At 48.2% G+C, this 15992-nt stretch overlaps 1 protein-coding gene across 2 annotated transcripts in view; it reads left to right on the forward strand.

Annotated features, from left to right (window-relative positions):
- PRKDC (protein kinase, DNA-activated, catalytic subunit) overlaps positions 1-15992 on the forward strand; it is a 408896-nt gene that overhangs the window by 66698 nt on the left and 326206 nt on the right. For both annotated transcript variants that reach the window (XM_044294047.1, XM_044294048.1), the window contains exons 6-7: positions 3684-3796; positions 6033-6132. In XM_044294047.1, the coding sequence (XP_044149982.1) occupies positions 3684-3796; positions 6033-6132 (213 nt within the window). The remainder of the gene's footprint in view (positions 1-3683; positions 3797-6032; positions 6133-15992) is intronic.

Consider the following 15992-nt stretch of genomic DNA (forward strand, 5'->3'; position numbering starts at 1 on the left):
TCTTCTACATTGGGCCTCTCTCCTAAATGACCCGCCGATACGGGTGCAGTCAGACAACGCCATGGCAGTGGCTTTTATCAACCATCAAGGAGGAACCCGCCGTCAGGCAGTGATGACGGAGTCAGCCAAGATCCTACGGTGGGCGGAGACCCATGTACTAACTCTTTCGGCGGTCTACATTCCGGGAGTGGAAAACTGAATGGCGGATTTCCTCAGTCGGACGACGGTGGAGTCGACTCTGCATCCGGAGGTGTTCGAAGCGATATGTCTCCGATGGGGCCGACCAGAGGTGGACCTGATGGCATCCAGACTCAACCACAAGCTTCCGGTCTTCTTTTCTCGAACAAGAGATCCCAGGGCATGCGCATTAAACACGCTAGTGACACCATGAAACGGGTTTTCCCTGGTGTATGTGTTTTCACCTCTCCCTCCCCGAATCTTATGCAAAATCAAGATGGAGGGCATACAAACGATCCTTATCGCTTTGGATTGGTCTCGTCACGCGTGGTACACAAACATTGTTTGTCTCCTAGGAGACACACCGTGGCTCCTTCGACTCAGACCAGATCTTCTCTCTCAGGGTCCTATCTTCCACCAGCTTTTAGTCACTACATTTGACGGCGTGGCTGTTGACAGGGTCATCCGCACCATGATTAAAGCCAGGAAACGGGTGTCGTCCAGGATTTATTACAGAACTTGGAAGTCCTTTTTGCGTTTCTGTGAAGAACGTAGCCTACCCCCGCTACGCTTCTCTCTTCCCGTTATTCTTTCATTTTTACAGCATCCTCTGACACTTCAGGCTCCGGTTAAGACCTTCCTGCAAGGGGTGGCCCATACCGTTCCTCCTTATCGTCCTCCCTTGCCTTCTTGGGACTTGAACCTGGTTCTGGGTTCTCTCCAATTTGCTCCATTTGAGCCTTTTAGACACATTTCCCCTCCGTATTCTCTTCTGGAAGGTAGCGTTCCTGGTCGCTATCGCGTCCATCAGGCGCGTTTCAGATTTGGCAGCGCTTTCCTGTAAGGAACCCTTCCTTATTCTGTACCAAGATAAGGCAGTACTCCGACCTATACCTTCTTTTCAGCCGAAGGTAGTTTCTGCCTTCCATGTCAATGAAGACATCGTTCTTCTGTCATTCTGCCCCTCTCCTTTGCATTCTAGACAGCGGGCTCTCCATCAACTGGACGTAGTTAGAGCTCTCAAGATTTACTTGTCTGTCTCGAGAACTTTCCGCCATCCGGACTCTCTTCATTATTCCGGAAGGTCCTTGCAAGGGTTTGGCGGCTTTCAAGGTGACGATTGCCAGGTGGATCCGGTTGGCAATTACAGAGGCATACCTCTCCCGGGGCAAGGCGTGTCTTGGGCTTGTTTCTATCAAGCTTCAGCGATATGGTCATCCTTGCACACATTAACCAAGTTTTATCAGGTGCATACTTTTGCATCGACAGATGCTGCACTGGGCCGCAAGTTGTTGTGTTGTGTTTTTTTTTTTTTTTTTTTTTTTTTTTTAAATCTAGCAGCGCAGTGTCAGCACTTCAAAGGATGGCTGGACTATACGATGGTGGATATGACTAGTCAGATCTTACAGCGAAAAATAGGGGGGAGAGACCTAATGTGGATATTGAAGGGAGCAGGGATACATAGTCTGGAGGGAAACTTTCCTTATATAGGGCTTATGAAAAAAGTGTGGGCCAAGGTGAAGCCGCTGAGGGGTCTTGGGTATTAGCAAATTATCCCCGTTATGGAACAACCCCCTTCTACCCGAATTTCTTTCTATGTCAGGAAAGCAGGGATGGAACAACAAAGGGATTTTTAGGATAGGGGATCAATTAGATAATGGAGGGGTTTCTCCTTCATGGATATACAGGAGAAATTCCAGATTCCTCGCACAAGTTTCTACCAATTTCTTCAATTACCCCATGCGTGTGACACTACGCTGAAAAAAGGCACTAGCATTATTAAATGGGATACGGCCCAAAATATTATGCTCACAAGGGGAGATGAGGTCTCATATCTGCGCTATACACATTGCTGATGTATACGTTTTTGGTTTCTTACCCGATCTCACGAATAAAGAGATGGGAGAGAGATTTGGGGGGGATAGCACAGGAAAAATAGAAAGATATTCTAGAGGCGGTTCCGCTGGTGTTATTGAGTGAACTCTTTATTATTCATAGTGTGTACAAAACGCCAATATTTTTACATCATATTAGGTCAGAACTGACGCGAGATGTCCAAGACGCTCACTGGCGCCAGCTGACTTGCTTCACATGCTGTGGCAGTGTCAGTCTGGACGGGTATTGGAAGGGTATACTGGAAATAATATATCGGGCATTCTCGGTGATAGTGGATAGAGATCTGTCTCTGAAGTTGGGACAGATGACTATAGAAAGGTCGCGTTGGGTCAGCTGTTGTACGTAGCCAGAAAATTGATGGCCCAGCATTGGATACAGTAGAATCCCCCGACACTGGAGGAATTCCGGATAAAAGTTCATAATATGTTGGTATGTGAAAAAGCTATAGTCCTTAAAAGAGGATGCCTACAAAAGTTTGATAAACTATGGAGTGATTGGTTGTCTCATAATCATATTAGGATCTAGAGGACGAAGTAGGAAGAGAGCCATTGCCGGAGTGAGTAAGGGGTTGGAAGGGGGGGGGGGGCAGGGTTAAGGGCAAGTGGGCTGGGAGGTTAGATTTAACTGCAAGTACAAATATTTTTGTATATATAAAATAACTGACAATACACAGCAGATTGTACCAAATAACTTTATTTGCGGTTATGATTCAGTATGCTTGTGTATTTGTAACACCAATCTTGTCAATAAAAAGATAAAAAGGACTTGATTAAAAAAAAAATATAATAATAATAATAAAAAAAAAGTTATCCCATGATTGATACAGTTTTAAGTCATTTACTGTAGCTTTTAGGGTGAGCCTACATGGTGGAACCTGCAAGTCATGGCATAAGGCCCCATGCACACGGCCGTTGTTCACAGCCGTGTGAGGGCCGTGGAACCGCGGCCTGGATCCCTCCTGAGAGCAGGAGCGCACGGCGTCACTGGTTGCTATGACTCCGTGCGCTCCCTGCTGCCGGCACAGTACAGTAATACACTGGTACGATCTATACCAGTGTATTACTGTACTGTGCCGGCAGCAGGGAGCGCACGGCGTCATAGCAACCAGTGATGCCGTGCGCTCCTGCTCTCAGGAGGGATCCAGGCCGCGGTTCCACGGCCCGCACACGGCTGTGAACAACGGCCGTGTGCATGGGGCCTAATCGTGATATTGTGCCACAATATCAAGGATTCTCTTTAAGAAAAAAGATGCATGAACTTGATTGTGAATGTTAAACGACTGAACCAATAACTGTGAACATCCATGTTGCAGTCATATTGAATCACTTGCGTTGTATGGCTCAGTGCATTCCCGTGGACATGGATGCCATCAGTTTACATTTGGTCCTTCACTGACATGCCCATATGAATGTCTGTGAGAATGCATAGTATGTGGGCAAAAACAGAACCGCGTTCAGTTGGGCACGGTATAAAAATGGGATCCAGGCCTATTCCTACAGCACATTGAAAATTGCATGCAACTGCTTTTCCAAAAATTGCACATTTTGTTACTTTAGCCATCTGTCAATGTCATATTGAGTCTGCTAAAATTTATTTTATATCTTCTATAGTTTTAGAAAAGATTTATGAGCTTCTGGGAATTTTGGGTGAAGTGCAACCTAGTGATATGCTGAACAATTCTGAGAAACTCTTTCGAGCCTATCTGGGAGAATTAAAAGGACAGGTACTGGACTAGTAAAACATTTGGTAACTCTAGAATTGGTTCACTTTTTAAGAATACATATTTAAATGGGTTCTCTGCCCTTTTCTTAATGATGATCTTTACTTTGAATAGGTTATTAGCATCTGATCAGCCGTGGTCTGACACCCAGGACCTCCGTCGATCAGCTGTTTGAGAAGGCAGCGGTTCTTGCAGTAGCTCCACGGCCTTATTGCCGCTTTCCTTAGGCCATGGAGGTCACAACTATATGCCCCATTCACCCCTGCTGATCGGATGCAAATGACCTATCCAAAGGATAGTAATAAAAAGATATAGAACCCCTTTACAGGTTATGTGGACCTTTTGTAGTAGTCCTATCAGTAATTGACAGCCTTCCCTCTATGACTGTGTATACATAGATATCTGTCTATCACTGATAGGACCGCCTCCTTAACGTCAAAGACCAGAAGGAGCAGGAATGTAAATGTATAAAATACAAGTTTTACTGAATAAAAGCAAAAAAATAAACACTCGCGCTGCCGTCTGGATACAATGGAGTGGAGGTGAGCCCACACAAATGAACTGTGTGTGCGCCCCGTCGCTGCAGGGTTCTACTATGGGGTTAATTGCCCAAAAAAAAACACAGAATAGGAGAAGACCTAATGTTAAAAAGCACAGAGGGAGAACCTGCGCTGACTAGATTCCTACCTATAAGGATACTGATAATGTCATATTAGATGTAGCATGTCATCACATTTAGTTACTGATGGCTGTTCTGGTAACTCTATTTTCGTGGGTTCTTATTGCACTTATTAAATAAATTCACTTATTCTATCAAGAGTACATGCAGCAATTGTAACCAGTGAATAATATTGGTGCGGTCTGTTGTGGGAGTGCTAGACACTTACTGTTATGTGCCCAGCTCGGTCCGTTTCTGAAAGTCCGCTGTTGGTGATAATCCTGTTGCTTTATCTGTCTGGTCCTGTCTTCAGCTTGCCTTGTATTGCGTGCGCAGCTCCGGCCGGTAGCTTGTGCGCGCACAGAGCAGCCGTGTTAGGTTCCTAATAAGTGAATTTATTTAATAAGTGCCATAAGAACCAACGAAAATAAAGTTACCAGAACAGCCATCAGTAACTAAATGTGATGACATGCTACATCTAATATGACATTATCAGTATCCTTATAGGTAGGAATTTAGTCAGCGTGAAGTTTTACTGAATCTTTTCTCACAAAACTATACATCAATCTGCTCCGCTCCTCCTGCTCTATAACATGCTGCCTGCAGCTCAGACACCATATTCAATGTGACAGGTTCCCTTTTAATTCATAGGCTTGAAAACTAGTTGTCCACTTGCAGAATTAGGGCTCTTTCACACTTGTGTTCTTTTCTTCCGGCATAGAGTTCCGTCGTCGGGGCTCTATGCCGGAAGAATCCTGATCAGTTTTATCCTAATGCATTCTGAATGGAGTGAAATCCGTTCAGGATGTCTTCAGTTCCGGAACGGAACGTTTTTTGGCCGGAGAAAATACAGCAGCATGCTGCGCTTTTTGCTCCGGCCAAAAATCCTGAAGACTTGCCGCAAGGCTGCATCCAGAATTAATGCCCATTGAAAGGCATTGATCCGGATCTGGCCTTAAGCTAAACGTAGTTTCGGCGCATTACCGGATCCGACGTTTAGCTTTTTTTGAATGGTTACCATGGCTGCCGGGACGCTAAAGTCCTGGCAGCCATGGTAAAGTGTAGTCGGGAATGGGGGAGCAGCATACTTACCGTCCGTGCGGCTCCCGGGGCGCTCCAGAGTGAAGTCAGGGCGCCCCAAGCGCATGGATTACGTGATCCAATGGCACGTCATCCATGCGCATGGGGCGCTCTGACGTCATTCTCGAGCGCCCCGGGAGCCGCACGGACTGTAAGTATACCGCTCCCCGCTCCTACTATGGCAACCAGGACTTTAATAGTGTCCAGGCTGCCATAGTAACACTGAACGCATTTTGAAGACTGATCCGTCTTCAAATGCTTTCAGTACACTTGCGTTTTTCTGGATCCGGAGTGTAATTCCGGCAAGTGGAGTACACGCCGGATCCGGACAACGCAAGTGTGAAAGAGGCCTTACACTGTATGACTGACTTCTACAAAGCTCTGTATTTGTACTCCTTCAAATATTTACAGTTTGATCTTGTTCTCAAATGACTTTCATCTTGTATATCTTCTGTAATATATGAAGTATTTTATTTTCCAATTTTTACTGCATCCTTTTAGATGACTTCATCCACAAGGCAGCCTAAGTTTGCCGTGGTAGCTGGATGTTTGAGAGGATTATCAGCACTCTTGATTAACTTTACAAAATCTGTGGAAGAAGGTAGAGTTACTATTTTATGAGTGTAATGTGTGTATTATTAAAGGGAACCTGTCACCGGGATTTTGTATATAGAGCTGGGGACATGGGTTGCTAGATGGCCGCTAGCACATCCGCAATACCCAGTCCCCATAGCTTTGTGTGCTTTTATTGTGTAAAAAAAACTAAACGCAAATTAACCTGATGTGAGTCATATGCAAATTAACCTGAGTCCTGTATGTGAGATGAGTCAGGGACAGGACTCATCTCAGGTTAATTTGCATATGTATCAAATCGTTTTTTACACAATAAAAGCACACGGAGCTATAGGGACTGGGTATTGCGGATGTGCTAGCAGTCATCTAGCAACCCATGTCTGCTCTATACACAAAATCCCGGTGACAGGTTCCCTTTAAAGGGGTTATCCCATCTTAGACAATGGGGGCATATCGCTAGGACATGCCCCCATTGTCTGATAGGTGCGGGTCTGGGACCCACACCTACAAGGAGAACTGAGCCGGGGAGAGTTGAGCTGGAGGACCCCGGGTTTCCCGTGGTCTGTCCACCGCCAGGCGTAGCTCCCCGCCAGCGCTTGGCTATTTTCGGCGGCTCCATAAAAAAAAAAGGAGGGCGGTTGCGCATGCGCAGTGCACCCTCCTCCACTTTCTCCGCTCCGTTCTCCTTGTAGGTGCGTTTCCCAGAGGTGGGACCCACACCTATCAGACAATAGGGGCATATCCTAGCGATATGCCACCATTGTCTAAGATGAGATAACCCATTTAAGCAGTGTAGAGTATCACCATGATATTATGGTGATGGCCAAGTCATCTCATTACAGTGAGATGATGACCGGAAGCTTTTGCTCTTTAATTAGAATTAAATAAGTATATGCACTACCAAATCACTGTGTTTTAAGATTACTAGATGATTGCATTTCATGTCAGTTATATATATTTACATTGTAGAGAAACTATGGTAGCAGGCACTCTCTTAATTTAGAGTCACATATTAATAGTAACAATGAAAACAGATATATCTTGGGTTTATCAAAAGTTAGATGTATTTCAATAAATTCAGGGCTCCAGATGGCGACCAAAATGGTCGCCAATGCGACTTAGAATTTACAAATGGCGACAAGACTTTGTGTCGTTACCGCTGTACTGTTGTGGCTGGGCAAGTTATTTAGTGTCCGTCAAAGCACATTTTTTGTTCTGGGTTGAAATACAATTCCCAATTTAGCAATTTCATAATTTAGTGGTTTCTGCTGTATCAGAGCTATTTGAAATCTATCCCTAAAAGGGTATATAATATTCAAGGTGCACATAGGGTCATTCAGAATAACTTCACACACACGCTACTGTGCATTTCCAAGTCTATTTCTGTCAGTAAATCTATACCGGTCACCCAGCGCCTAAATACTAGGCCTCAAATTTATATTCAGCTGAATTTGAATACAATACATTGGGCCAAATAATATTTTTGTTGTTTGGTGAACGATAACAATGAGGAAAACATTAAGGGACGCGGACGTGGACATGGTCGTGGTGGTGTTAGTGGACCCTCTGGTGCTGGGAGAGGACGTGGCCGTTCTGCCACATCCACACGTCCTAGTGTACCAACTACCTCAGGTCCCAGTAGCCGCCAGAATTTACAGCGATATATGGTGGGGCCCAATGGCGTTCTAAGGATGGTAAGGCCTGAGCAGGTACAGGCATTAGTCAATTGGGTGGCCGACAGTGGATCCAACACGTTCACATTATCTCCCACCCAGTCTTCTGCAGAAAGCGCACAGATGGCGCCTGAAAACCAACCCCATCAGTCTGTCACATCACCCCCATGCATATCAGGGAAACTGTCTGAGCCTCAAGTTATGCAGCAGTCTCTTATGCTGTTTGAAGACTCTGCTGGCAGAGTTTCCCAAGGGCATCCACCTAGCCCTTCCCCAGCGGTGGAAGACATAGACTGCACTGACGCACAACCACTTATGTTTCCTGATGATGAGGACATGGGAATACCACCTCAGCATGTCTCTGATGATGACGAAACACAGGTGCCAACTGCTGCGTCTTTCTGCAGTGTGCAGACTGAACAGGAGGTCAGGGATCAAGACTGGGTGGAAGACGATGCAGGGGACGATGAGGTCCTAGACCCCACATGGAATGAAGGTCGTGCCATTGACTTTCACAGTTCGGAGGAAGAGGCAGTGGTGCGACCGAGCCAACAGCGTAGCAAAAGAGGGAGCAGTGGGCAAAAGCAGAACACCCGCCGCCAAGAGACTCCGCCTGCTACTGACCGCCGCCATCTGGGACCGAGCACCCCAAAGGCAGCTTCAAGGAGTTCCCTGGCATGGCACTTCTTCAAACAATGTGCTGACGACAAGACCCGAGTGGTTTGCACGCTGTGCCATCAGAGCCTGAAGCGAGGCATTAACGTTCTGAACCTGAGCACAACCTGCATGACCAGGCACCTGCATGCAAAGCATGAACTGCAGTGGAGTAAACACCTTAAAACCAAGGAAGTCACTCAGGCTCCCCCTGCTACCTCTTCTGCTGCTGCCGCCTCGGCCTCTTCTGCTGCTGCCGCCTCGGCCTTTTCCTCCGCCTCTGGAGGAACGTTGGCACCTGCCGCCCAGCAAACAGGGGATGTACCACCAACACCACCTCCGTCACCAAGCGTCTCAACCATGTCACACGGCAGCGTTCAGCTCTCCATCTCACAAACATTTGAGAGAAAGCGTAAATTCCCACCTAGCCACCCTCGATCCCTGGCCCTGAATGCCAGCATTTCTAAACTACTGGCCTATGAAATGCTGTCATTTAGGCTGGTGGACACAGATAGCTTCAAACAGCTCATGTCGCTTGCTGTCCCACAGTATGTTGTTCCCAGCCGCTACTACTTCTCCAAGAGAGCCGTGCCTTCCCTGCACAACCAAGTATCCAATAAAATCAAGTGTGCACTGCGCAACGCCATCTGTAGCAAGGTCCACCTAACCACAGATACGTGGACCAGTAAGCACGGCCAGGGACGCTATATCTCCCTAACTGCACACTGGTTAAATGTAGTGGCAGCTGGGCCCCAGGCGGAGAGCTGTTTGGCGCACGTCCTTCCGCCGCCAAGGATCGCAGGGCAACATTCTTTGCCTCCTGTTGCCACCTCGTCCTTCTCGGCTTCCTCCTCCTCTTCTTCCACCTGCTCATCCAGTCAGCCACACACCTTCACCACCAACTTCAGCACAGCCCGGGGTAAACGTCAGCAGGCCATTCTGAAACTCATATGTTTGGGGGACAGGCCCCACACCGCACAGGAGTTGTGGCGGGGTATAGAACAACAGACCGACGAGTGGTTGCTGCCGGTGAGCCTCAAGCCCGGCCTGGTGGTGTGCGATAATGGGCGAAATCTCGTTGCAGCTCTGGGACTAGCCAGTTTGACGCACATCCCTTGCCTGGCGCATGTGCTGAATTTGGTGGTGCAGAAGTTCATTCACAACTACCCCGACATGTCAGAGCTGCTGCATAAAGTGCGGGCCGTCTGTTCGCGCTTCCGGCGTTCACATCCTGCCGCTGCTCGCCTGTCAGCCTTACAGCATAACTTCGGCCTTCCCGCTCACCGCCTCATATGCGACGTGCCCACCAGGCGGAACTCCACCTTGCACATGCTGGACAGACTGTGCGAGCAGCAGCAGGCCATAGTGGAGTTTCAGCTGCAGCACGCACGGGTCAGTCGCACTGCGGAACAGCACCACTTCACCACCAATGACTGGGCCTCCATGCAAGACCTGTGTGCCCTGTTGCGCTGTTTCGAGTACTCCACCAACATGGCCAGTGGCGATGACGCCGTTATCAGCATTACAATACCACTTCTATGTCTCCTTGAGAAAACACTTAGGGCGATGATGGAAGAGGAGGTGGCCCAGGAGGAGGAGGAAGAGGGGTCATTTTTAGCACTTTCAGGCCAGTCTCTTCAAAGTGACTCAGAGGGAGGTTTTTTGCAACAGCAGAGGCCAGGTACAAATGTGGCCAGCCAGGGCCCACTACTGGAGGACGAGGATGAGGAGGAGGTGGAGGAGGATGAGGATGAAGCATGGTCACAGCGGGGTGGCACCCAACGCTGCTCGGGCCCATCACTGGTGCGTGGCTGGGGGGAAAGGCAGGACGATGACTATACGCCTCCCACAGAGGACAGCTTGTCCTTACCCCTGGGCAGCCTGGCACACATGAGCGACTACATGCTGCAGTGCCTGCGCAACGACAGCAGAGTTGCCCACATTTTAACCTGTGCGGACTACTGGGTTGCCACCCTGCTGGATCCACGCTACAAAGACAATGTGCCCACCTTACTTCCTGCACTGGAGCGTAATAGGAAGATGCGCGAGTACAAGCGCACGTTGGTAGACGCGCTACTGAGAGCATTCCCAAATGTCACAGGGGAACAAGTGGAAGCCCAAGGCCAAGGCAGAGGAGGAGCAAGAGGTCGCCAAGGCAGCTGTGTCACGGCCAGCTCCTCTGAGGGCAGGGTTAGCATGGCAGAGATGTGGAAAACTTTTATCAACACGCCACAGCTAACTGCACCACCACCTGATACGCAATGTGTTAGCAGGAGGCAACATTTCACTAACATGGTGGAACAGTACGTGTGCACACCCCTCCACGTACTGACTGATGGTTCGGCCCCATTCAACTTCTGGGTCTCTAAATTGTCCACGTGGCCAGAGCTAGCCTTTTATGCCTTGGAGGTACCACTGAGGAAGGGGTCACTCAAAGAACCCCGAAACGCGTATGGTTTAATACCCTGTATCGGCATGCTGGAAAAATAGCTCCCCTGGACTTCCAAGAATTCATCAGCTGTGACTAAGTGCGACGAACACCGGAGGAATCCTAATAAAGCCACAGACATTGCTTCGGTGAGTAGGATATCCAGGTGACACCGCGCTCACAGCAAACTTCCACAGATCCGGACGTAGGAGAAAGACATACTGGCCAGGTAAAACTAAGCAACAGAGTTGCTCAAATCGGTGGGACGCCACCGCTGTGCAAATTCAGCATTACCGAAACCAAAAAAGACTTTGCTACCAATTACGGTTTTTCTGCGTTTTCCTTGTCTTCTGAACCCAATGACTTCAGTATCTACAAGCCACATATGTCCATTGCATATGTCTATTGCTGCTGCGTATTAATATAAATGCCGCTGCTATTCAACTAACACATTGACTTTTAGTGCACATGCCTTATATTGCTGCTATTACGGTTTAAAGTGTTTTATAATATTTTATTGGTGAATTTTATTGTTATATTTTATTGTTATATTCTATTGTCATTGTGGGAATAAATATCCTCATCAATTTACTCCATACTTGAGTGCCTGGTTTATCCTATATCATTTTGTATTCCTTTCTGTGACTGGGTGGGTCACATAAACCAAGAGCACCTTAAATCCATTACTCAGCTGCAGTGATCCACAGATACCGCACTTTGATTTTGTCTGAACGTGTATTCAGCACGGCAGGGGGCGTCATTACAGACAAACGCAGCCGCCTGTCTACAGCCAATGTGGACAAGCTGACGTTCATAAAAATGAACCAGGCATGGATCCCACAGGACCTGTCCGTCCCTTGTCCAGATTAGACATTAACTACCTCCCCTTAACCATATATTATTGTACTCCAGGGCACTTCCTCATTCAATCCTATTTTTATTTTCATTTTACCATTATATTGCGAGGCTACCCAAAGTTGAATGAACCTCTCCTCTGTCTGGGTGCCGGGGCCTAAATATATGCTAATGGACTGTTCCAATGTTGGGTGACGTGAAGCCTGATTCTCTGCTATGATATGAAGACTGATTCTCTGCTGACATGAAGCCAGATTCTCTGTTACGGGACCTCTCTCCTCTGCCTGGGTGCTGGGCCTAAATATCTGACAATGGACTGTTGCATTGGTTGCTGACGTGAAGCCTGATTCTCTGCTATGACATGAAGACTCTCTGCTGACATGAAGCCAGATTCTCTGTTACGGGACCTCTCTCCTCTGCCTGGGTGCTGGGCCTAAATATCTGACAATGGACTGTTGCATTGGTTGCTGACGTGAAGCCTGATTCTCTGCTATGACATGAAGACTGATTCTCTGCTGACATGAAGCCAGATTGTCTGTTACGGGACCTCTCTCCTCTGCCTGGGTGCCGGGGCCTAAATATCTGAGAATGGACTTTTCCAGTGGTGGGTGACGTGAAGCCAGATTCTCTGCTATGGACCTCTCTCCAATTGATTTTGGTTAATTTTTATTTATTTAATTTTTATTTTAATTCATTTTCCTATCCACATTTGTTTGCAGGGGATTTACCTACATGTTGCTGCCTTTTGCAGCCCTCTAGCCCTTTCCTGGGCTGTTTTACAGCCTTTTTAGTGCTGAAAAGTTCGGGTCCCCATTGACTTCAATGGGGTTCGGGTTCGGATCCCGAACCCGAACATTTTCGGGAAGTTCGGCCGAACTTCTCGAACCCGAACATCTAGGTGTCCGCTCAACTCTACACTCAAGCGTTTAGCCTCCAGTGCTTCTTTGTTTCCTCTCTACCCTGGCCCTTACATGTGTTTGGCCACGGACAGGCCGTGTTTTGGTCTGAGACAACTTAAAGTTTTAGTCTTTGGTTGAGGACTGCTTCCGTCTTTTTTTCCAGGCAGGCACCCTCGTAGTCTATTTTGTCTTGTTGGGTCTGTCCTCTTAGGGCTTCTCCTCCTGGAGACCCCTTATATATGCAGAGCGTATGGTAACTCAAACCCACCCCCTCTCCCTCCCCAGCAATGCGCCGCACAGACAGATGAAGGAGCGCCCGGCAGCCACGGCGTCCTGGCTGCCATGGTAACCGATCGGAGCCCCAGCATTACACTGCTGGGACTCCGATCGGAACTGCGGCTCCGTGGTCATATCGCAGTCCGGCGATATAGGCGATATGCACAAAATCCATATCGTGGCACAAATTTATATCACATATCGCCTATACCGCTCACCCCTAGTTACCAACAGACGTTGCTATGCTACTCTCCTGTTTCCTCAGGGAACCCTTGTCAACCTCTCGCGCGGGACATCTGGCCCTGTCCTTTATCCTCTAGCGCTTTATTTTTTTTCCCCACCTTTGGTGGAGCTGGGTGTTCCTTTGTTCCTTCTTGCATGCCTCGTTTCCCAGGCACCTGCCCTTGGGATCTTCACGGTCTTACTTTTTATTTGGAACCATTTCATGCTAGGGTCGCTCCTGGTCCTGTAGGGTCACATGGTTCTTCTGCATCCTTCTTTTTGCATGAGGTTTCAATCCCACCCTCGAGGACTGCTTTAGGACGTCCCATGATGCTGTGTCCCCCAATGCCATTAACGAGAAATTTGGATTTTTGTACTTACTGTAAAATCTGTTTCTCGTTCAATGCATTGGGGGACACAGATCCCACCCTCTGTTATTACTTACTCTTCCTTTCACCGGGCTGCTGTTTCCCGGTCCAGGATATATTGGTTCTTTCTTTCGCTTTTGTTTCTCTCTTCTACTGCTTTTGGTACAAACTGACTAGCCTAGTGCCGTGGAGAGGGTACAGCCCACCTGGGCGAGCCAACCTTCTTTTTTTTTTTTTTTTTTTTTTTTTTATATATATCTAGTGCCTCCTAGTGGTAGCTGGGCATATACCTATGGTGCTGTGTACCCCAATGCATTGAACGAGAAACAGATTTTACGGTAAGTACAAAAATCAAATTTTCTCGCTTAGTTTATTGGGGGACACAGGACCGTGGGTATAGCTGCTTGCTGCCGCTAGGAGGCGACACTAGGCTGAAAAGTGATGACTCCTCCCTTGCCGGTTATACCCCCTCCAGCCTGGAGAGAGCATATCAGTTTGTGCCCAAGCAATAGGATTAGGAGAAAACCCATGCGGTAAACAACCAATAACTGACCAATGCCAGTTGGACCTAACCAGAATGGAGGACCATACTGGCCCACCAACCGCCATCATTTGTGGCAAACAGAAATCACTGGGTGGGAGCTGTGTCCCCCAATGAACTAAGCGAGAAAGAGATTTTGCAGGTGAGTTCACAAAAATCTCGTTTTCTCGCACGTATCATTGGAGGACACTGGACCGTGGGACGTCCTAATGCAGTACACAGGGAGGGAAAAACAAATCGCACTCCCATGGAGAAAACGCACTCGAGGATGCATAATCCACAGCTGCCTGCAAGACCTGCTGCCCGGATCAGCATCCTCCGATGTCTATGAAGGTACCTGGTAAAACTTGGTGAACGTGTGCCCAGAAGACCAAGGCACTGCCTTCTACAACTGGAAAGCTTATGCATGGAGGTCATGAACCTGAAAAGCGCCGACCACTGGTCGGGTGGGCCATAACACTGCTGGGTGGTGCCTCACCCCGGGAGTGGAATGCCCGAGCATCTCTCGAACAGATATACCTGGAAAACATCCCTTTGGAGGCAGTCAAGCTTTGACAAGGACCTCCAGGAAAGACCAGGTAAAAGTCCGTACGGCGGTAGGCGCTATTCATGGACAAGCCAACCTCAGAGGCCAAATCACATGGCTGATGGAGAGCTCACTCTCTATAAGAGAAAACTCATGTCTCTGATGACGTGGATGGGCGACTACCTTCTGCAAAGAAGAAGATACTGGGCGAAGCACTGCCTTATGTTCATGATAAAAGAAAAATGCCCATACAAGAAGGCGCTATTAACTCAGAAAAATGCCGGGTGGCTGATCTCGCCACCCGGAATGCCGCCTTCTCAGAAATAAAAAAGAAGACGACATCCCAGAGGGAGGACCTGTTCCTACAGGTCGTTTGGACGAAGCCAGCTCCTGGCCGCAACTGGAAGAACCAAAAATCCAGGTCTGCAGGCTCCTCCTCTGGTCAAAAGAACGCCCCCTAGGAAGCGGTAAATTGGTAGACCAATGCCCCTAGAGCTGGAGAGGCTTGTGGAGAGGCTTCTAGCCAGAGAAGCTGCTTGAGAAACCACCGAGAAAAAAACGCCTGAGCCAGGCTTGCCCAGCTGCAGGCCAAAGAACCAATACCTCGGAGAAGGGTAGCAGTCAAGCCGATGTGAGCATCACCGGTGATGGGAAGCCCTGTCAGTGACCATATATTGACAATGTGGGTAGAACCAAGATGAGATAAATACTGAAAGGCATGATGAAGCGCTCTTAGCGTGAAACAGCTGTAGCCGTACCTCCATTTGACTTATGTGCACAGACCTGCCTGTACCCTATTTTATAGAAGCCTAATAAACTGGACGTTTTATCTTGGAATTGGTGAGTGCCGCTGTCTCCTTCTCCTCTCTCTCCTGAATACACCATTGTGTCTATCTCAGCAGAGCACCACCGCATCAATTTGCTGAATCGCATTATTTGTGTCCTCCTTGCAACCCTGCATACTGGTCAGGTGTAGCAGTGCCGGCAGCGCTTTCTCCTCTTGATTGTTTTGAGATAAATACTCTTGCCGGGTGGAGTGCGATTACGACGTCCACCGCCCCCACCGTACCCGAGGAACCCTGGTCACGTGGACAAAATAGAGATGGGATTCCAGAGTCGTACAACCCGTGGCTACCGGTCAGCTAGACAGAAGAAGAAGGTGGTCAGCCATCCAGCTTGAGGAGAACAGGAAAAGAAAAGGGTGTTCCGTTCCAGGAACGAAACCCCTACCATCGGTGGCAAGGTGTGACAGACGCCCGCTCTGCCCGGCGTGGGGAAAGTCATAGTCCACCCCCGGAATGAAAGTGAAAGGAATGACCACCATCGGCTTGAGGTGACGTAGACATTACTCATGTCTAAAGAGAGCTAGCACCGATGGTGTCACGGCATCAACTATTAGCACCCAAGTCCCGCTTCCAACGGCAATCTAGTGGTAGTCGAGTGCCG

The sequence above is a fragment of the Bufo gargarizans genome, chromosome 5 (genome assembly GCF_014858855.1).
Source record: "Bufo gargarizans isolate SCDJY-AF-19 chromosome 5, ASM1485885v1, whole genome shotgun sequence".
NCBI lineage: Eukaryota > Metazoa > Chordata > Amphibia > Anura > Bufonidae > Bufo > Bufo gargarizans.